Source organism: Rhinoderma darwinii, chromosome 5, assembly GCF_050947455.1.
Source record: "Rhinoderma darwinii isolate aRhiDar2 chromosome 5, aRhiDar2.hap1, whole genome shotgun sequence".
Taxonomy (NCBI): Eukaryota; Metazoa; Chordata; class Amphibia; order Anura; family Rhinodermatidae; genus Rhinoderma; species Rhinoderma darwinii.
Window position 1 is genome coordinate 235,126,542 of NC_134691.1, and position 23,644 is coordinate 235,150,185.

At 41.7% G+C, this 23,644-nt stretch overlaps 1 protein-coding gene across 3 annotated transcripts in view; it reads left to right on the top strand.

Annotated features, from left to right (window-relative positions):
* The window catches only part of GRB10 (growth factor receptor bound protein 10), a 439,832-nt gene that overhangs the window by 212,551 nt on the left and 203,637 nt on the right, over positions 1-23,644 (top strand). For all 3 annotated transcript variants that reach the window (XM_075826992.1, XM_075826993.1, XM_075826991.1), the window contains exon 4: positions 12,183-12,399. In XM_075826992.1, the coding sequence (XP_075683107.1) occupies positions 12,183-12,399 (217 nt within the window). The remainder of the gene's footprint in view (positions 1-12,182; positions 12,400-23,644) is intronic.

Sequence of the window (23,644 nt, forward strand, 5' to 3'; positions counted from 1 at the left end):
TTTTAACCCCTTCCTGTCACAGCCGATTTTGGACTAAATGAGAGCCCCGTTTTTAAAATCTGATCTCACTTTATATGGTAATAAATTTGGAATGCTTTCACCTAGCCAAGCGATTCGGAGATTGTTTTCCCGTAAAAAATTGTACTTTGTCAGGGGTTAAATTTTGTTGGATAAATTCATTGCTTATTTGTGAAAAACACCACTTTGGAAAAAAATTGCAAAACTTAGCATTTTTCTAAGTTTGTATCTGCTTGTGGACAGATTAGTAATACCACACAAAATAGTTACTAGTTGGTCTGGATTCCGGGGTGGTACTGATCTACCTCTCTGGCTGGATGGAAGGTTCTGAGCAACTTCTGTGATCTTACTCCATGCGCTATGTCTGTTTGTGTTTCCCTTTGTTGTCTGGTGTCTTGTGTTGGTGTTATAATATCTTTATGGCTCTTATACGTACCAACTCTTATTTCGCTGGGGCCTGGTCCCCATGTTTATTGCACTATCTGGATGTGAACATGGTACAGTTAGTACCACTATATTTTGATTCATACGCACTTTTTGATGGCTGGGAGGTTACCTCCCATTGATGTTCATGCATTTTATATACTGTTCATATACTGTAAAAATATGTATTTTATATTGCGTGCACAATTTTTTGGCAATGTTGTACAATGTTTATATGCTGTAATCTTTTCGGCAAAATAAAAATCTTGATAAAGAAAAAAAAAATAGTTACTAGTTCACATATCCCATATCTACTTTATGTTGGCATGATTTTTGGAACATCATTTTATTTTTCTAGGATGTTCTAATCTGGTGACAGAGCCTCGAAGCCTTGTAAGTGCCCTATCTCTTACATAATCTGATCGGCGCTGTAATGTAGATAATTTATTGTTTTTCCAAATAAAAACCACTGTTTTGAGCAAGTTATGAGAAATTTTAGATGTATGCTAATTAGTTTCTTAATAGACAACTGGGCGTTTTTTAACTTTTTACCAACTGGGCGTTTTCAAAAAAAGTGTATGACGCTGACCAATCAGCGTCATACACTTCTCACCGTTCCAGCCCAGCTTCTTTCACTGCACACACAGCGTGATCTCATGAGATCACGCTGTGCTGTCATTCACAGTGAGATCACGAGTAAGTCCCACACAAAGTTTACCGAAGTGTCGGGAGCGTGAATAGACATAGCTTCCTGGCTGGAGGTGATGTCTATTCCCTCTCAAAACATTTTGGTAAAGTTCATGTGGGAGTAAGTGACAGCACAGCGTGATCTCGCAAGATGTGATCTCGCAACACTGTGCTGTGAGTACAGCTAATCATGAATGAAGAGAAGTGTATGACGCTGATTGGTCAGCGTCATACACTCCTCTTTACAACGCCCAGTTGGTCTAAAGTAAAAACACGTCCAGTTGGGCATTAAAAAACTAATTAGCATAAAGCTAAAATCGCTCATAACGTGGTAAAAATACATAGTTTTTCTAAATAAAAAAAACACTGCTGTCACCTACATTATAGCGCACATCTCCTTATGTAGGAGATAGGGCACTTATAATGTTGTAACAGAGCCTCTTTAAGGTACCGTAACGTCTCAGTGAAACAAAAGCTATAGCATACTCCTAAAGGAGTACATACACATAAAGAGAATAAATAAACAAGGCCCATAATAATGGCTACAAATTCCAGTGCTCCTAGAGGTGAAGCCACTAATCCACATGTGTATGAACAACATATAAGCGATCAAATAAGCATGGAAGGCTGAAACAAGCCATATCTATCCCCCCCCCCCCCCAACTTGAAAGGTTTAATTTCCAATTGCAATAAAAGGTAAAAACAGAACTGAAAGATAGTTATATGAAGGGGGCGACACACTTCCCCTAGGTACACCATAAATTTATCAAATCCGAAGAGTAGGCTCAAATAAAAATATAGAATGGAAGACATGTCAATTGCATCAGAATATAATACACGACATAGCTCTCCGGTACTATATTTAGCTGAAAACATGAATAAAGAAAATTACAATCCTTAGAAAAACTTGGAGACATGAACACCCCTCAGTTTTAGTGTGTGACAGACTTCCCAGTCATAGTACATTGCAGCCCAGGAAGATACGATACAACAGAAGCAGAGGGATTATATCCCATGATGTCCTAACCAGGCAGAGACGTCTTCCGGCTTGTCCAGGAATATCGCAGAGCCATTGTTCACCAGCCTGAGTTTGGCGGGGTATACCGTAGAATAAATAATGTTTCTCCCTCAAACATTTCTTGGCCTCTGTAATTCGTCGCCTTTGTTTTTGTACTTCGAGTAATCCGTGAAGACTCTTACATCTTGATAAGCATGTTTCAAAGGCCCCTGCTTCCTTGCGGGCTCCAGTAATTTTGTCCTTGAAGTTGGGAAACTTGACCATGAATGTATGCGGAGGCGCCCCAGGAGGAGGAGTTCTGATCGAGATACGATGTGCACGTTCCACATAACATAGGAGGAAAGGCAGTTTCTCCAAACGTCGAGCAGACTCTGGCTTTTAAACACCCTCATGCAGACTGATAGTGGATGTTGCTTTGCCATAAACAGTTCCCCATGTCATCAAGTTTGAACTGTACAAGACTCCGTAATAGCCTTGAGGACAATGTAGAAAATAAAGGGGTAGTTAGGTTAGTGAGGGGTTATACTATATTGGTGGGTGGAGAAAGACACTGGGGAGGTGACTAGACAACATAAGGAGATCCTTTTGTTACAAAACCGCAATGAAAATAAAAATTCCCAAATAATGTCAAATCACATTTCTGGCAATCTGAAGGGCAAATTAAGGTGTATGTTCACAATTGCCAGTAGTCTATCAAGCAAAATGGGAGAGCTTGAGGCCTTTGTACGGGAGGAACATATAGATATAGTAGGTGTTGCTGAAACATGGCTAGACTCTACACGTGACTAGGCTTTAAATCTACAGGGTTTTACACTATTTCGAAAAGACCGGACAAATAGGAAATGCGGTGGTGTATGTCTGTATGTGAGAAGTGATTATGAAGGCGAGTGTGAAAGACAATAGTTGGGGAAGTTTGTGAGGAGATTGAAACCTTTTCGGTGGAATTAGAAAGGGAGGTAAACACTGAAAAAATTACTTTTGGTGTAATCTATAGACCCCCCAATATAACAGAGGAGATGGAAGGGTCAGCTATATAAACAGATGGAGCGGGCAGCACAGGGGGGGGGGGGGTACTGAGGTGATAATGGGAGATATTAATTACCGGGATATTAATTGGCTTCAACTGCGACGGGGAGAAATTTTCTCAAACCGTTGCAGGAAAATGTTATGGGCCAGTTTGTGGAAGACCTGACTTGAGGTGACGCTCTTGGATCTGGTAATTTCGAATAATGCTGAACTTGTTGGGAATGTCAATGTTTGTGAAAACCTCAGTAACCGTGATCATAATATTGTTTTTTACAGTATAGGTAAAATGTAACTAAACACAGACTGGGAGGTCAAAAACTCTTTCATTTTAAGAAGGCCCATTTCCCCAGGATGAGGGCTGCAATTCAGGGCATAGACTGGGAAGAACTAATGTCAAATAATGGTAAAAAAAAAAGGGGCATTTGAAAAATACAAATCTGAGGGTACAGCTGTAGCCTTTGCAAATTATAAAGTGCTTATAGAGGTTCTGTCACCACATTATAAGTGCCCTATCTCCTACATAATGTGATAGTTGCTGTAATGTAGATAACGGCAGTGTTTTTTTTAATTGCAAAGCCACTTTAATAACCTCAGCAAAAATACAAAGCGAAAGGCAGGTGGCCAAGGATAGTAAAACAAATCCCCAAAAATTCATCAAGTATGTAAATGCAAAAAAGCCAAGGTCTGAACATGTAAATCCCCTAATTAGTGGTAATGGGGAGATGGTCACAGGGGATCAAGAGAACACAGTTACTAAATGGGTTCTTCAGCTCTGTATATACAACAGAAGAAAGAGCAGCTGATGTAGCCGGTGCCTGTGCTGCTGATACATCAATTGATATACTGAATTGGCTGAATGTGGGTATGGTCCAAGCTAAGTTAAAATAAATGTGCACAAGGCCCCGGGATCAGATGGGTTACACCCTAGAGTTCTTAAAGAGCTTAGTTCAGTTATTTCTGTCCCCCACTTCATAATATTCAGAGATTCTCTACTGACTGGTATAGTGCCAAGGGACTGGCGCAGGGCAAATGTGGTGCCTATTTTCAAAAAGGGCTCTAGTTCTTCCCCGGGTAATTATAGACCAGTTAGCTTATCAATCGTGGGGAAAATGTTTGCGGGACTATATACTGGATATTGTGACAAAAAATAGTATAAGTGACAGCCAGCATGGTTTTACGAAGGACAAAAGTTGTCAAACCAACAGGATTTTGTTTTTATGAAGAGGTGAGCAGAAGCCTAGACAAAGGGGCCGCTGTGGATATAGTGTTTTTGGACTTTGCAAAGGCATTTGACACCGTCCCACATAGACGTCTAATGGGTAAATTAAGGGCTATAGGTTTAGAAAGTATAGTTTGTAATTAGATTGAGAATTGGCTCAAGGACCGTATCCAGAGTTGTGGTCCCCGGTTGTAAGTGGTGTACCCCAGAGTTCAGTGCTGGGGCCACTATTATTTAACTTTATTAATGATCTAGAGGATGGGACTAATGGCACTATTTCTATTTTTGCATATAACACCAAGCTATGTAGTATCGTTCAGTCTATGGAAGATGTTCGTAAATTGCAAGCTGATTTGGACACACAGTGTTTGGGCATCCACTTGGCAAATGAGGTTTAATGTAGATAAATGTAAAGTTCTGCATCTGGGTACCAACAACCTGAATGCATCATATGTCCTAGGGGGAGCTGCACTGGGGGAGTCACTTGTTGAGAAGGATCTGGGTGTACTTGTAGATCATAGACTAAATAACAGCATGCAATGTCAATCAGCTGCATCTAAGGCCAGCAAGATATTGTCGTGTATTAAGAGGCATGAACTCTCGGGACAGGGATATAATAATACCACTTTACAAAGCGTTAGTGCGGCCTCATCTAGAATATTCAGTTCTGGGCTCCAGTTCATCGGATACCCTGGAGTTGGAAAAAAATACAAAAAGCAATGAAGCTAATAAGGGGCATTTAGAATCTAAGTTATGAGGAAAGATTAAAAGAATTAAACCTATTTAGCCTTTAAAAGGGATTAAGGGGGGAGGGGACATTATTAACTTATATAGACATATGAATGGCACATACAAATATATGGTGAAAACCTGTCCCATGTAGAACCCCCTCAAAAAAAAAGGGGACACTGGGAAAAAAAGGTTCAATCTGCAAAGGCGACAAGCCCCCTTTACTGTGAGAATTGTGAATCTACGGAATAGCCTACCGCAGGAGCTGGTCACAGCAGGGATAGTAGATGGCTTTAAAAAATGCTTAGATCATTTCCTAGAACGAAAAAAATATTAGCTCCTATGTGTAGAAATTTTTCCCTTCCCTTTTCCCATCCCTTGGTTGAACTTAATGGACATGTCGTTTTTTTTTTTTTGTTTTTTTTTCAACCCTACGAACTATGTAACGCCTAGCATAGTCCTCAGGAGAGGTGGAAGTTTCAGAAGGTCACGAGGTACGGGACTCAGATGCAGGGCCATAGGATTACCGGCACATTTTGTCGGTAATCTTGGATTGTGTGGAGGGGCCATTGCGGGTATACCCCATCTAGCAGAATTAGCAGGGAGATCGTGGTGTAATAAGTGTCATCAGCAAGCCAGCTGCAATAGTACCTCAGCTCTTGCCGAGGCTAGCAGAGGTATGCAGGGCAGAGTTGGTGCTTCCAGAGAAAATCTGTACAAAATGGTGGTTGCACCTTAGAAAGCCCTATCCTGTGCAGAGAGGCTGCTGCTTTTTTTTTCATAGATTTCACTCTGTGGGGCATAGCAAGGTAAATGCTTGTACTGGACCCAGTACATCCCCCCCAACCCCCTATGTATAATCAAAAAAATAATAAAAAAAATAAAAATATGCTCACTGCTCCTCTTTTCACCTCCGGGTCCCCCCAGGCTCGCTCAGTGTGTGGCAGCACTGATGCCAATGAGTGCTGCATCGCATGGACGGCCCTGATGCTGCTCAGCTGAGGGGAGAGATTATTTTTTGTTTTATTTCCAGTGGAAATGGATGCTGCGGTTGCTGCGCCACACAGCTAATGGGAAGATGCGTCACATTTATTAAGAGGCACACGCCTATTAATCTGTTTCATCGTACTCTAGCAGAGCAGATAGCTTAACCTGGCATATGAGACACCCAGCACCCTTTTAGTACACCTTACACAGTACTAACATCCCATTCTCCCCCCAACATTAAAAGGCCAGACTCTATCATTTTCTGCATGGTAAACATGAGGTATTGAGTTGTGTATTTTAGCCAAAATATCAACTATCACAGGTCTTCGTTGTCACTCGAGTTGCTATACTAAAATCAAAAGCAAATCACAGAAAATGGGAAGACATTTATAACCCATCACTGAAAAAAGCCGTACTTACTGATACAAGGGCAGGCTAAAACATTTAGTTCCTAGCCGGATGCAGACAAGCCACAAATTGGCAGATTTACTAATATGGTCTTAAATTCAGACCGCATAAAATTAGACTAGATGTGGCAAATTTATCACAGTGGCTTATGCTGTATGATAAATTTGACACACCTTTTGACATTTGTCTATTTTTTTTATATCCCCTCTTGGTTGGCTTTTTTTACTCATGTTTTTTTGCACCAAAATTAAGCCAAGCTCATTTTCTACTTAGCCACCCTTGTTGATAAATTTGTCCAGAATTATATCTGCCTATAAGAATGTGCAACTTAGACCAGAATTCTGGTGCAACGCCAATAGTAAATCTGCCCTAACGTTCTATGATGGGAACTCGTACAGGTGTAAAATATTGATGAGCAGCCCCTCACACACCTACCACTTATGAGGGGGGTGGCTGCTTAGTATTCTAAATGTGCACGCATAAGGATTTTATAGGGTCCTTAGGGCCCATTTTAAAAGAATCAAAGGAAACTGTGCAGAATTGGATGATTTTAATTGAACCGTCAGAAAAGCTCAAAGCGGTTTATAGATTGGAACTATTTATAGTACCTTTATTGAGAAATCCTTTCATAAGAAAAGGGTAGAGGTACCAGATGAGAAGAATAAGGTAGGAAAAACAGATTATCTCCGCCATTTATCAGTAGTTATTAAAAGGAAGCTTCTATATTATATAATACGTTTTGTGGAGAAAAACTGGTAGGTACATGGTAAGAAAACAAAAACGAAATTGGAAATACTTTTCCTGAACTGCTAAGAACGATGTTTTGCCGGGGACCTAATATAAAAGATAATTACAAGGTTTCCAAACATGAAAGAAAAAAATTAATGGGTATGAAAGGATATTTTAACTGTGGTAGAGGCAAAGCATATAAGGAGATCAGATCAAATAAAAAACAATGAAGGTATAGAAGAATTTGTTCCTCATGGGTAAGGGGGAAAAAAAGCTACAAAATGTAATTGTTTCAATTCTATACGTGATATACGCACTGAAATGCCCTTGTGGACTAATGTCGGGCGCACAGAACAAATTGAAACATTGTAAGAATATTCTTAATGACAAGATGTGTGTCTGCACGTTTTAAAGAGAAATCTGAGAACCCTATGGGAATGACTTTTTGGGGGCAATCCGTCACTGCTTGGTGGAGAGGGGATTTTTAATCGGGACATTTAGACATCTGGTATTGGGGGGGGGGGTAATTATACTTCATGATTTTGCACATTTCTGTACTTTAGGAAATTAATTGATGCACTTTTAATAATAATTACATAAGTTTTATATAGTTATGCACGGGTATTGGGTGATTAAGAATTTGTAGTAGATAACAGGCTTACGATGTTCCTTAGCTTTAAAATGTGGTGAAAGGTTATTTTATGATTTAGGTTATGTTCACACGGCTTATTTTCGGCCGAAAAATCCGCAGCAGAACTCCTCCAAACATCTGCCCATTGATTTCAATGGGAAAAACAGCGTTCTGTTTACAAACATCCAAACGGAGTGTCATAATGATGGCTGCGCGAAAAGCACGCAGTCGCACATCATACGGGGCTGACACACGCAGCGGTCAAGTGCCTTTTGCGTGCGCAAAACGCCGCATTTTTTGCGCGCGCACACGCTCCTGTGAATCCGGCCTAACTGAAAATCATACCTAACCTTTCAGGTGAATTTTCAGAATAAGCTGTCGCATGTACATGAGAAATAACACGGTTTCTGGCCATTATGACTATTTAAAGTCTAACTGCTATAATGTCTTCTATACACTGCACACTGAAGAATCCTACTCTCCTATCTGGATCTATTACAAAATATGTATGTTAGCTGTGCCCGTGACTTCGTACGCGCAGACCACTGAAGAACTTGTCGTTTTTTTTTTATAAATATACTCCTAGCCTTGGACCATACTCAAAACAAAGTGGAAAAAAAACAGACAATAAACAAACTTCAATTAACCCTTTCCCGACCGATGACGAAAATGAACGTCCTGGTCGGCTGCTAGATCGCGCATCATGACGTTAATTTTCGTCAGTATTTCAAACGGTCACTGTGTAAACACATCGTGACAAGCCCGCGCTGACAGCTGTCCTAGACAGCTGTCACATCAGTCTTGCCGGTCAGCGGACCATCGCCGCTGCTTTCGGCAGTTAACCCCTTAGTGACCAACAATACGCCTTTTCACGTGAGTCACTAAGGGGCCTTAGGCTAGGCTGACGCCTTTTCACATGAGCCTAGTCTAAGTCCTGCACGGGTCTCCCGTGCAGGCTGGAGCCGGGGCTCTGCTGTCTGACAGCTGAGCTCCTGCTCCAACGCCCGCGATCGAAGTTTACTTAGGTCGCGGCCGTTTAACCCGTTAAATGCCGCCGTCAATAGCGACCTCGGCATTTAACTTTGTTTACAGAGGGAGTGAGCTCCCTCTGTTACCCATCGGCGGCCCGCAAATGCAATCGCGGGTCTCCGAAGGGGTGTCATGGCAGCCGGGGGCTTTATAAAAGCCCCCAGGTCTGCCCTGGACATATGCCTGTTAGGGCGTGCCGGAGGCACGTCCTAACACATTGCCTGTCAGATTTACACTGACAGGCAATAAATCTCTGGTATACGAAGTATACCAAAGCATTATAGCAGCGATCTGAAGATCGCACAGTAAAGTCCCCTAGTGGGACTAGTGAAATAAATAATAAATGTGAAATAAAGATTAATAATAAAAATTACAGTAAAAAATCTATTTTTTTTCCGTAAAAGTGTAAAAAAAAAAGTACACATATATGGTATCGCCGCGAACATAATGACTCCATTAATAAAGTTAATACGTAATTTAAACCGCAAGGTGAACACCGTAAAAAAAAACTACGTCTCGTCCCGCAGAAAATGAGCCCAAAAAATTACTACATTGATGGAAAAATAAAGTTATGGCTCTTGGAAAGCAACGATGCAAAAACAAATAATTTTAGTTCAAAAGTGTTTTTATTGTGTAAAAGTCGTAAAACATAAAAAAACCTCTACATATGTGGTATCGCCGTAATCGTACCGACCCATAGAATAAAGGAATTTCGACGACTGACGCATTTATCTGAATAGGGCTTGCAATAATGTAGCCACATGCTTTAAAATAGACTCCGATCAGATGTATAGAATAGATTTTTCAGGCACATAAATTTGCTGCAAATCTGCCAATTGAGAATAACTTAAGGGAAGCGATAACCGTTTTGAATCTAAGGACTTCATGCATACGCTGTAGTGTTGGCACAAAAATCATTTGAGCGCATTCCAGTATCCGTTTCTGCAGAAGTGGGACACATGCCTTACATCTCTAGATCATCCTGTGACTTTGTCCTTGGAAATCTTAATTTAAGTGAATGGGAGGAGGCTGCAATACCTGTGAATCGCCGCTAAATGTGTTTCAGATTCACACTGAGCAAGAAGAAATGAAGGGGAAGCAGAGCTCGTACAAGTGCTGCTGCCCCTTCAAAACAGCTGATCGGGGAGGTCCCGGGAGACTGACATCGATCCATCTGCTATTGATGGCCTATCCCGAGGATAGGCCATCCATTTTTAGTGGCTGGAAAACCCCTTTTAAGATCTGTCCGGCTGTACTATGTATTAAAGATCTTAACGTTAATTTGATTTATTTAGTTTTTTATATTTCAATTGGAAAGTTGTTGGAAATCACTTAAAACACTGATTTATTAAAACCCCCAAAAAAATCTGCTTCAAAGGTGTACATATTTACATTTTCTACAGTAGAGATGTGGGAGAGGGATGCAAGTTGTCTGAGAATTTCAGCAAGCTAAAAGCTTTTCTTGTGTCCATTTCCATGACTTTCAACCTTTTTTAACGATCTTGGCCTTATTTGTATAAAGATGATAAAATAAGATTTTTAATTTACTTTTAGCAATGCTATCTTTTGTACAATAGCAAAACTATACTACTTTTGTCCACGCTTATGCAATTGTAAATGTTTGAAGATGGAAAAAATGTGGAATACTTTATATGAACCTTATGATTTATCACCTATACAGGAGGGTGGGGCTGCATATACTCAGCCACTGCTACTTTAAATTACTATGGGGCTGGGAGAGATGGCCGAGCGCTAGCTCCTGTAGCCCCATAGAAAGTGAATGGAGCAGTGGCTGAGCATGCGCAGTCCCGCTCCATTCATGTAAAGCACTCTGGACCCATGTTCTCGGGATCAGTGGGGGTCCCAGTGTTAGGACCCCCACCGATCATACGTTTATAACCTATCCTGGGGATATGTGATAAATTATTATAATAAAAATATCTCTCTAACCCCTTCCCGACTTCCGCCGTATATATACAGCGCTGTCGGTCAGGGGTTCCTGCAAAGCGCAGTACTGATACGTCGCGGTATGTATACGTCTCAGGAACTGAGCCCGCAACCATCTCCGCTGGGTGTCTGCTATATGTTACAGCGGACATAGTGCTATAAATAGGACCGGAGCTGGCCTCCTATCAGGCCAATTAACCCCTCAGATGCTGCGCTTAATAGAGATCGCAGCATCTGAGGGGTTTATGCACTGCTCGGAGATGGGACCTAAATGGCTTCCGGTACCGATGGCAGGATGGCGCCTGCTCCGCTTCCGGCTCAGAAGCTGAGCCAGCATCGTCAGTGGTGGCGGTGTGTGACAGCGCACATCCTGCTGTAATGGCAAGAACCGGCGTTGGCTCCGATCCCTGCCATTAACCCCTTAGATGCAGCGATTGAAAGCGATCGCCGCATCTTAGTGGTTTGCAGCAAATAGATATAAAAATATATTTTGATTAGTCATTTACTATAAAAGCAGTTTACAAATAAAATGCACATTTACCTTTGGTGTGTGCATACACAAATGTCCATGCAATAATGTGAGCATATCCTAATTTAGTGGTCTGTTTTTTTTTTGTTTTTTTTTTACATAGTTTTGTAGTTTGAAAGCTTCATTTAAAGGCTATCTACACTTTTTGTTAGCCCATTTTTATTTTTTTAAACAATTCAATGTTTTATTTGACTATAAGCAAATTTTATAGATATATTATTTTTTTATTAAATGTTTTTTTCCTTTTTTGGAGATAAACCTTTTATGTATTCTGTATACATAAAAGCTGTGCATTACCATCAAACTGGATTCCGACAGGTCAGCTGAACTGATGGCTCGGCGGAAAGCTGGTCCTGCGTGTCTGACAAGCAGGATACGGCTAACAATCACATCTAGGTTCATCAACTTAGATGTGATCATTATTAGCTGGATCCTGCGTTTCAGACACGTAGGACCAGCTTTCTGGAATCTGATTTGACTGCAAGATACAGCTTCTATGTATACAGAAGACCTAAAACCTTTATCTAAAAATTAACAAATAAAACGAACAGTTGCTTATAGTCAAAACATTTATTAAAAAAAAAATAATAATTTGGGCTACAAAAATTTACTTAGCCCTTGAAGTAAATCCCCGTGACAGATGTAATTAAAAGTAAATCTGCAGTTTGAGTTAGGTGAAATTTACTGGTGTGCTTTCTTTATTACTAAATGTTTTGCCCTGTCATTTTAGTTTCTGCTGTAAGTACTGTGTTTTTAAAGAATGCATTCAATGGGTTAGCTTTTATTTCCTTTCCGTTTCCAGATGATGATGTGGACCTAGAGGCTCTGGTTAATGATATGAATTCTTCGCTGGATAGTTTATACTCTACATGCAGCAAAGTGACTGAATCTGTGCCACTTCTAAAAAATGGTCAGCTTGACCGAAGCCCACTTTCAAACTCAGGAACCGACACCCTTCCGTCCATGCCACTGAGACAGAAAATGCAGCGCTCCCAACCAATGCAAATTCAAGCAGTAAGGTACGATGAGGCAAAATTTGCTGAAAGTACACCTGGTTAGTTTTTATTTATTTTTTTAAAGATTTATTTTTATTTGAATCCGTAACGCCTATTTCCGTTGCAAAAAGGATACATGCAAGTCTAAACCAAAGGTCATAATTTCAAAGTAGTGCTATTTTCACAGTGGCGTCATGGCTTCTCGGTCTTTTTTTTTTTTTGTTCCATTGATGTAATATACGTTTTATTTTTACTGGTTAGAATAGTGCAGTATGCGGTTTGTCAGGTTTCTGTTGCTTCTCAACTGTCAAAATAGCACAAGTGTGAACAGAGCCTTTAAGCCCTGTTCACATGGCAGATCCAGCAAGGATTAATGGAAACAATAGCGCAGCATGTTGCGCTATTTATGATAAAATCACTAACACCCCGACGAAAAGCTGACTGAACCCACTTAACTTTAAAGGTTTCCGTCGGCCGCCGGTGGTGTCCGTTGTGCAACTGAACCTTTGCGTAGGTTCCCTTGTTCTGCTTCTTACACAGACACAGCTGTGAACATAGCCTAATTTTAGACAGATGTTTTCTTCCTTCTGCAGTGGCAGGTGTTGTAGTTTGGTTGACATTTATCACTCACTGCTTGTTGTTTCCATTGATGCGATCGAAGGCCCCAATTACATCACGTTGTAGGCCAAAGCTTATACGCTGGGAAAAGCTCCTGACATATATGTTAAACGTAGACCGTCACGGATGCTTAACCTCTTGGAGACAAACCGTTTTGGCCTTGTAGGCTAAGCCCATTTTTTTTTCAAAACGTACATGTCCTTTTATGTAGTAATAACTTTAAAATGCTTTTCTGAGATTTTCTTGTGACACATAGTACTTTAAGTTAGTGGTAAAATGTGGTCGATGCATTCAGTGTTTGCAGAAAAACAACAAAATTTAGAGCATTTGGAACAATATAGAATTTTTATAAATTTAAATGTATCTGCTTGGAAGACAGTTTGTAATACCACATAAAATAGTTACTAGTTAACATTTCCAATATGTCTACTTTTAAGTTGGCTTCGTTATTTGAATGTCCTTTTATTTTTCTAGGATGTTACAAGGCTTCGAACTTAAGCAGCAATTTCTCACATTTTTTTTTCTAAGGTCCTGTTGTGTTCTGAAGTGGCTTTGAGGCCCCTATATATTATAAACCCCTTATAAATCAACCCATTTTAAAAAACTGCACCCCTCAAAGTATTCAAAGTAGTTTTTAGGGCATGCCCAGACGTGGCGGAGTTCTTCCGCCACTGTCCGCATCAATGCCGCACAGAATCTGCATTGCAGATTCTGTTGCGGCTTTGCCTAAAATGGGCATTAAATTGATGCGGACTAGCCATTGCGTATTGAGGGGAGGAGGGCTTCCCTTCTCTATCAGTGCAGGATAGAGAGAAGGGACAGCCCTTTCCCTAGTAAAAGTAAAAAGAAATTCATACTTACCCGGCCGTTGTCTTGGGGATGCGTCCCTCTTTCGCCATCCAGCCCGACCTCCCTGGATGACGCGGCAGTCCATGTGACCGCTGCAGCCTGTGATCGGTAAGTATGAACTTCTATTTTTTTTTTTTACAGGTTGATGTATATTGTGATCGGAAGTCACTGGCCAGGGTGCTGAAACAGTTACTGCCGATCGCTTAACTCTTTCAGCACCCTGGACAGTGACTATTTACTGACGTCGCCTAGCAACGCTCCCGTAATTACGGGTGCACACACGTAGTCACCCGTAATTACGGGTGCACACACGTAGTCACCCGTAATTACGGGAGCCCCATTGACTTCCTCAGTCTGGCTGTAGACCTAGAAATACGTAGGTCCAGCCAGAATGAAGAAATGTCATGTTAGTAAAACCAATACGCTCCGCAGCACACAACATCTGCGGACTTCATTGCAGAATTTTGACTCCATTGAAGTCAATGGAGAAATTCCGCAACAAGTCTGCTACACGTCCGCAACAACCATTGTATGCTGCGGACACCAAATTCCGCACCGCAGGCTATGCTACGCAGCGGAATTGTCCAACGTGTAAACGAACCCAACCACAAAGCTGTGGAAGGCAATGGAGAAACGTGTACGCTGCGGATTTCCGCTGCGGACTGTCCGCAGTGGAATTCCAGAGCAATTCCGCTACGTCTGGTCATGCCCTTAGAAATATCCCACATGTGGCCCTAGTGTGCTAATGGACTGAAGCACAGGCCTCAGAAGTAAAGGAGCACAGAGGGGATTTTGTTTCCTCCTTTTTATGCGAATATATTTAGGCACCATGTCAAGTTTGAAGAGATCTTGTGGTGCCAAAGCAGTGGTAACGCCCCCAAAAAGACACCATTTGGTAAGCTACACCCCTCAAGGAATTTATCAAGGAATATAGTGAGCATTTTGACCCCACAGGTTTTTTGCGGAATTTAATGGAATTAGGCCGTGAAAATTAAAATCTATACATTTTATTAGAAAGAAAAAAAAATGGTTTTAGCTCAGATTTTTACATTTTCACAATAACTGAGTAAAAGCACCCCTATATTTGTTAAGCAAACTCTTTTGAGCTTGGCAATACCCCATTTGTGGTAATAAACTGCTGATTGGACACACAGCAGGGCTTAGAAGGGAAGGAGCACCATTTGGCTTTTTGGAGTAAAATTTTGCAGTTTGAGGCGCCATGTCACATTTGCAAGCCCCTGCGGGACCAAATCCGTGAAACCCCCCCCCCCCAAAAGTGACCCCTTTCGGGAAACTACACCCCTGAAGAAATCTATCGAGAGGTATAGTGAGCATTTTAACTCAACAGGTTTTTTTGCTGGAATTAGGCAGTGAAATTTGACTAAGTAAATTTTTTTTTTCGATAAAACGTGGACATTTTAGGAATTATTACATTTTTACAAAGATTAAAGGAGAAAAAATCAACCCAACTTTTGAAAAGCAATTTCTTCCGATTACGGCAATACCCAATATGTGGTCATAAACTGCTGTTTGGACGCATGTATAGGTTCAGAAAGGCAGGAGCGCTATTTGGCATGCAGATTTTGCTGGATTGGTTTTTGGGCACCATGTTGCATTTGAAAAACCCCTGATGTACCAGAGTACAGTGGAACCCCCCAAGAAGTGATCCCATTTTGGAAACTACACCCCTTAAGGCATTTATTAATTGCATGGACCTATGACGGGGCTCAGAAGTGAAAAGTACCATGCGCATTTAAGGCCTATTTTGGTGTTTGCCACAGCATTGGCCCACAATTGCAGGGCTCTGAGGTCAAAAAGTAAAACACACCCCCAAGTTTTGACCCCTATTTTGGAGACGACACCCCTTAATGCATTTAATAGGCAGAGCCTGACAGCAAGCCATCTCTACTCATTGCTCTGGGGGTCATCTTGCTCCCGCCCGTATCACCCATCAATTCTGACGGGCCAATCGCTGCTTTTTTGGCCAAAAGTCTATCGCTGTTCCACGGTGAAATAGTGGTGATTGGTGCTGTCTAGGACAGCACCAAACACCTATGTATTCAGGAGGAGGCGATGGTACCACTACCACAATTGCTACGATTTGTCGGGTATTTGAAATACCCGACACCAGCTCTGCCCCCTCATTCCGATTAGGAATGGTGAGCAGAGCTGGTGTATAGCCTACTCTGACTCCTACTGACCTGCGTTGAGGCATGTGCCTCATACTGCACTGCGTTGTGGTGGTGGTTTTGTTTTTTGTTGCAAAAAAATAAATAAATTTAAGCTAATGCAATTCCCGCTTGCAAAAAACACTCAAACTAGCGCCACAGGTTTTTTTTTTTCTGCCTCCTATTGATTTCAATAAGCAAGAAAGGAAACGCCTTTGCCTCCCATTGAAACCAATGAGGGGTGATTTTTGGAAGCTTTTTGGTGCTGATTTCGATGTGGTTTTCACGTCTAAATCAGCGACAAAAGTCTGTGAACACTGACCCTTTGTGTAAGTTTACTGTAGTATATTTTCAAAATAGTTTTATTGCTAATATGCAGCATTAGTCAGTGATACCGGAGTTTTACAGATTTTAGGTTATATTCACACGCCGTTAAAAACGCGTCCACTGTTGGTTTTTTATGGCCGTTTTGCATTAGTGTTTCTCCAAATTGTCATCCATTTCCCAGCCCATTTAGTTTTTCACGGCCGTTAACAAAGCGGATTCATTTAATTTGTCAAGGTTTATTTTTTATTTTTTGTCCCAACCCCTGAAAACGCCAGTGTCTCCTGTAGATAGTGCCCATTAAGATAGCGCCACACCCCTCCCTTGTAAATAGCGCCACTAGAAGTGGGGTCCCCAGGCAGAGCGCTGCCGATGTTCTGGCTGGGGATTCTTGCATACAAAGCCCCGAACGTCACTGTCCATGTATGGACTGTGACGTCAGGGCCTCCTCCAGGAGTGGAATCACCAGTCAGAGAGTTGCCGACTTTCTGGCCGGGTATTCAGTCATCTCAAAGCCCGTAACATCAATGTCCATATGTGGACAGTGACGTCAGAGGCTTCCCCGGGTTTAGTGCTTAAAGTAGCGATCTGCCCAGCGTAATCGGGCAACGTATCCCACTGTATGTCTATACAGTGGGATATGTCGGTACCTTCAGTCAAAGGTATACGGCGGGACTCCTCCCAACATATAACGGCGATGGAAATAATAAATGTGATGTGAGAAGACCACCTGAATTGTATCCACGTCCTGAGGACGCGGATACAATTGAGTCTCCTTGTGTGGGCCAGAATCCGTTTTTATCGACTATCAAAAGGATGGCTTTCTGAAAAACGGCTGTTAAAAATTGATCCATTGAATTCTACGGGGGCTGTCGGGCCATGGAAAGGCAGAACATTTTACATGTTCTATATTTTGACTGCCAGTATTCACAGGCCGTTAAAGAAAAACAGCTGTCTGAATGCACTCATAGAACTTCATTGTGCTGAAAACTGCTGTGTGGCGGCCGCTTAAAAAAGTCAGTCGGCAGATAGTTTTTATGGTCCTGTGAATAAAGCCTAAGCCCTTATTGACACGACAGAGTTTCCCGGCCGGATGACAGCCGTTCATAAATCGCAGTAGGAACAATAGACCCCTAATGGGGCTATTCACACGACCGATTTTTTTGACGGCCCGGGAAACCTGGCCGTCAAAAAATGGGACATGCTTTATTTTCGGCAGTTTGCCCGGCTCCCTTAGAAGTCTATGGGGCCGGGTAATACACGGCCATCACCAGAATGTGTCCCGAGTGATGGCCATGTATTCTGTCGCTCGCGCTCTCTCTCTCTCCTCCTCCTCACAGTGCAGAGTGCATGTGAGGAGGAGGGGGGTCTTTTTACGCTCCCTGTAGAAGTCGGAATCTCCAATCCCCGGCCGGGGATTGGGGATTCCTCTACAGGAGAAGTGAGTGACTACACTGTCCATATATGGACACAGCGATGTCACTCACTTCTGAAGCGGAATAACCGACACCTTGGCCGGGGATTCCGCTACAGGAGAAGTCAGTGACTACACAGTCCGTATATGGACACAGTGACGTCACTCACTTCAGAAGCGGAATCCCCGACCCTGTGGCCGGGGATTCCTCTCCAGGAGAAGTCCGTGACTAAACTGTCCATATATGGACATTGAAGTCAGTGACTTCTCCTGGAAAGGGGGGGGGGGATGGGTGCAACCTACAGGGGACTTGGTGGCATCACCTACAGGGGACTTGGTGGCATCACCTACAGGGGGCAGGGTGGCATCACCTACAGGGGGCAGGGTGGCATCACCTACAGAGGGCAGGGTGGCACTAGCTACAGGGGGCTGTGTTGCACTACCTACAGGTGGAGCTTTGGCAGTATCTACAGAGGCCAGTGCGTGGCATTATCTACAGAGGGAAGTGTGTGGCAAAAAAAAACGGCTGCAAAACGGGTCAAAATCGGCCGTTAAAAACGGCAACACGGCCCGGAACGGATGCAAAACGGCCGATTTTATCGGCCGACACTCGGACCCTGTCGTGTGAATGAGGCATTAGTCTAAATTGACCGTAGTAAAAAAAAAAAATACTATAGTTTCGTTTTTTGTTTTTTTTTAGAACTAATATATCTCGATAGTCGGTGAGGGATGTTCAGTTTTTGTTTTTACTGAAGTTCACAAAATTTTAGTTACCGTAGCTTTACAGTTTATTTAAATTTACTGTAGTGATATTAATGATATCTTTTTATACTATAGATAGGGATAATTTGTTAGTGTCAGGATGTTTTCAACCGTTTTTATATTTCCGTATTTTGTTTTTACGCAAGTTTTGTTCAGTAAATTTCTTCTAGAAAAAAATGTCGAGTTTTCCTTTTTTTTTTTTTTTTTTTTCCTTCCCCTATTTTTCTTCTACTGCAGTGTGTGTGATACTGATATGGCCAGTGAAGGGGAAGAGGCATTTGCCCCATAAATCTGGTCGTCCATATCTTCTTCATCCATCTTCATCCATCATCTTCATCCATCCTGTTATGAGGAATACAAAGGCACCCCAGAACGTCGGCTAAAGAAACTCCCCCCAGATTAGTGAGTCTGTGGAATACCCCCATCAGATAAAAAAAATAAAAATTGTAAGCCTCAAATCCCTGATTTCATGGGCAGCTCAGGAATTCATTTTGAGAGTGCGGGCTTCACATATTTGTTTTATTTATTTTTTCTGAGAATTTTGTGAACTTAATGGTGGCCCAGACCAATTTTTATGCCCAGCAATTTATTGCCCAGAGCCCCACATCATGTAATGCTGACCCCTTCTGGTGGACGACCCCATAGATGCAGCGAGGTTCACATTTTCGGGTATTATTTATGGAGCTAGTAAAGAAGTAACAAATCCGGAAATACTGTAGTACAGCTATTTTGTACAATACCCCAATTTGTACACTTTGGGTAGGGGGTTCCACTCTTTTGGTCCCTCAGGGGCTTCGCAAATGTGAAATGGCACCCAAAAACCAATCCAGCAAAATCTATACTAAATAGCGCTCCTTCCTCTCTGAGCCCTACCTTGTGTCCAAACAGCAGTTTGACCACATATGGGGTATTAACGTACTCCGGAGAAATTGCTTTACAAATGTTGGGGTGCTTTTAACCCTTGTGAAAATGAAAATCTGAGCTAAAACTAAATTCTATTGACAAATGTAGTTATTCATTTATATGGCCTATTTCGAATAAATTCAGCATAAAACCTCTGTGGTCAAATTACTCCCTATACCCCTAGATTAATTTCTTGTGGGTGTAGTTTCCAAAATAGCACCACAAGACCCCTTCAAACCTGATATCGTGCCTAAAATATATTCTACTGAAATGGAGGCCCTAAAATCTACTAGGTGCTCCTTCATTTCTGAAGCCTGTGTTTCAGTCCATTACCACACTAGGGCCACGTGTCATATTTCTAAAAACTGCAGAATCTTGCAATAAATATTGAGTTTTAATTCTCTTGTAAATTTCACCTCCACTTTGCTTTAAATCCTGTGAAACGCCTAAAGGGTTAGGAATCTTTTCTAAAGTGGCCCCTCAAAGCCTCTTCAGAACTGAACTGGTCCCTAAAAAAAAAAAAAAAGTTTTGGAAATATTCTTGAAAATGTGAAAAATTGCTGCTAAAGTTATAAGCCTTGTAACGTCCTAGAAAATGATGCTGACATATGGGAAATGTTAACTAGTAACAATTGTGTGGTTTATCTATTTGTCTTCCAAGCAGATACATTTAAATTTAGAAAAATGCACATTTTTGCAACTTTTCTCAATGTTGGTGTTTTTCACAAACCCTGAATTGAATGGCAATTTGAAATGCAAATTAAAGTGTATGTTCACAAATGCCAGAAGTCTAGCAAGCAAAATGGGAGCGCTTGAGGCCTTGGTACTGGAGGTACATATAGATATAGTTGGTGTTGCTGAAACACGGCTAGACTCTTCACATGGCTGGGCTGTAAATCTACAGGGTTTTACATTGTTTCGTAAGACAGGGCAAATAGGAAAGGCGGTGGTGTATGTCTGTATGTGAGAAGTGATATGAAGGCTAGTGTGAAAGAGACATTAGAGGGTGAAGATTGTGAGCAGGTTGAAACCTTGTGGGTGGAATTACAAAAAGGTAAACACTGAAAAAATTACTTTTGGTGTATTCTTTAGACCCCAGAATATAACCAAGGAGATGGAAGGCCAGCAATATAAACAGATGGGACGGACAGCACAGGGCGTACTGTAGTGATAATGGGAGACTTTTTAATTACTGGGCTATTAATTGGCGTCATGGTTCGGCTTCAACTGCGAAGGGGAGAAATTTCCTCAACTTGTTGAAGGAAAATTTTATGGGCCAGTTTGTGGAAGACCCGACTAGAGGGGAAGCTCTGTTGGATCTGACCATTTCTAATAATGCAGAGCTTGTTGGGAATGTCAATGTTCGTGAAAACCTTGGTAACCGTGATCGCAATATAGTTATATTTTACCTATACTGTAAAAAACAAACACAGGCTGGGAGTGCAAAAACACTTAATTTTAAGAAGGCCAATTTCCCCAGGATGAGGGCTGCAATTCAGGATATAGACTGGGAAGAACTAAGGTCAAATAATGGTACAGAAGATAAATGGGAAATCTTAAAATCCACTTTCTACAATTAAAGTGCAACATGTATTCCTATAGGTAACCAGTATAAATGACTAAAATTAAACCCCGCATGGCTTACACCTTCTGTAAAAAGGGCAATATATGACAAAAAAAGGGCATTTGAAAAATACAAATCTGAGGGTACAGCCTTTGTAAATTTATGAAGAGCTCAATAAAATCAGCAAAAATACAAAATGAAAGACCGAAGGCCAATGATAGTAAAACAAATCCACAAAAAATAAGTATATAAATGCAAAGAAGCCAAGGTCTGAACATGTAGGACCCCTAAATATTGGTAATGGGGAGATGGTCGCAGGGGATCAAGAGAAGGCAGAGTTACGAAATGTGTTCTTTAGCTCAGTATATACAACAGAAGAAAGCTCAATTGATATAGCGGTGCCAGTGCTGTTAATACATCAATTAATATACTTTTTTTTTTAATCAAATATTTTTTATTGTGCATTTTCAACAAATACAGTAACATACACCAAAGAAAACACCCACCCATAACCCCCCACCCTTTCCACTCAACCAAGCAGCCAGAGAACAAGAAGGAAAGGACCATAGCAATGACACAGGAAGTTCTCGCCACGCAGGGCAGAGACATATACAGTGACAAATGGGGAGCTAATGGTTTTTTGATTAATGTTGGAGGGTAGCTTAGCGTATGTAAACACAGAGATATACCTAACCCCAGAGATTCCTTCAAACATCTATGTGAGTTACCACCCCAGGACACATCTACAGCAGATCCCCAAACTCCCACCCCCTATGCAATAGGAACCATAAAGACCTAGCCCCCTCCCTCTTTCCTTGAGCAGTGGGGCACAGGCCAGGCTATCCGTTTCTATCCAAGATGCCCATAATTTGTCAAATTTAGCAGACGCTCCGCGTTTAAGAAAAACAGCATTTTCATTGATAAGCAACAGATTCACTTTTTCTATAAACTCTTGCTCGGTCGGAGGAGAGGGCTGTATCCAATGCTGCGCAATCCGTTTCCGAGCCACATACAGCTATCTCCCCACGACCACCTTCCCGTTGGATTCCAGAGGCAGATCATCTACGAAGCCCAATAAACAAACCTTGGGGTCTCTGGGCACCGACATAGAGAACACCTTCCCCACAATTGTCAGGAGAAGGGACCAAAACATATCTAGTTGCGGGCAGTCCCACAGTATATGTGGGAGATAAACAGGCTCTAGACCACATCATGGGCAAGTAGCGTCAGGACGAACCCCGATACGGTGTAACGCCACAGGCGTCTTCGAGACATGATGCAATATGTATAGCTGCGAGAGTCTACCAACCTCGCTCAGTGAGACATTGGGGACAGCCGCCATAAAAGTAGACTACTGGTCATCGTGAATCCCAGGTATATCCCTTTCCCATTTATGCATAGCAACTAAAGGATATCTATCCTAAAATTTAGACAATAGTAGTTGATACACCCATGATATAACTCCTTTTGTGTTACCAGAGGGACCAAGTGTTTGGATAATGATGTCCTGTTGTATAGTCACTGGTGACTGGGAGAATTGTGTCAAACGCATGCCGTAGTTGTAGATACTTGTAGAACTTACTATGGGGGATATGCAATTCATCCTGAAACTGCTGAAAAGATTTAAAGTCAGACCCCCTAACCAATTGGGGAAACCCTCGTAAGCCCTGCAGTTTTCAAGTACTTCAAACCATCTAGCGTGAGAAATTCTGGGAGCGACCCATTCCCCCATAGCGGTGTATATTCTGTGTGACCCTGCACCCCTCATTAATTAATATACTTAATTGGCTGAATGTAGATTTGGTCTAAGCTAAATTAAATAAAATAAATGTGCACAAGGCCCTGGGACCAGATGGGTTGCACCCTAGAGTTCTTACAGAGCTTAGTTCAGTTATTTCTGTCCCCCACTTCATAACATTCAGAGATTCTCTAGTGCATTGTATACCAATGCACTAGAGAATCTCTGAATGTTATGAAGTGGGGGACAGAAATAACTGAACTAAGCTCTGTAAGAACTCTAGGGTGCAACCCATCTGGTCCCAGGGCCTTGTGCCCAAGGGACTGGCGCAGGGCAAATGTGGTGCCTAGTTTCAAAAAGGGCTCTAGGTCTTCCCCGGGTAATTATAGACCAGTTAGCTTAACATCCATCGTGAGGAAAATGTTTGAGGGGCTATTGAGGGACTATATACAGGATTATGTGACAAAAGTAATAGTAAAACCATGCTGGCTGTCACTTGTAATACTAAGGATAGAAGTTGCCAAACCAACCTGATTTTGTTTTTATGAAGAGGTGAGCAGAAGCGTAGACAGAAGGGCCGCTGTGGATATAGTGTTTTTGTACTTTGCAAAGGCATTTGACACTGTCCCTCATACACGTCTAATGGATAAATTAAGAACTTTAGGTTTAAAAAGTATAGTTTGTAATTGGATTGAGAATTGTCTCAAGGACGGTATCCAGAGAGTTGTAGTCAATAATTCCTACTCTGAATGGTCCCCGGTTATAAGTGGTGTACCCGAGGGTTCAGTGCTGGGGCCACTATTATTTAACGTATTTATAAATGATATAGAGGATGGGATTAATAGCACTATTTCTATTTTTGCAGATGACACCAAGCTATGTAGTATTGTTCAGTTTATAGCAGATGTTCGTAAATTGCAAGCCGATTT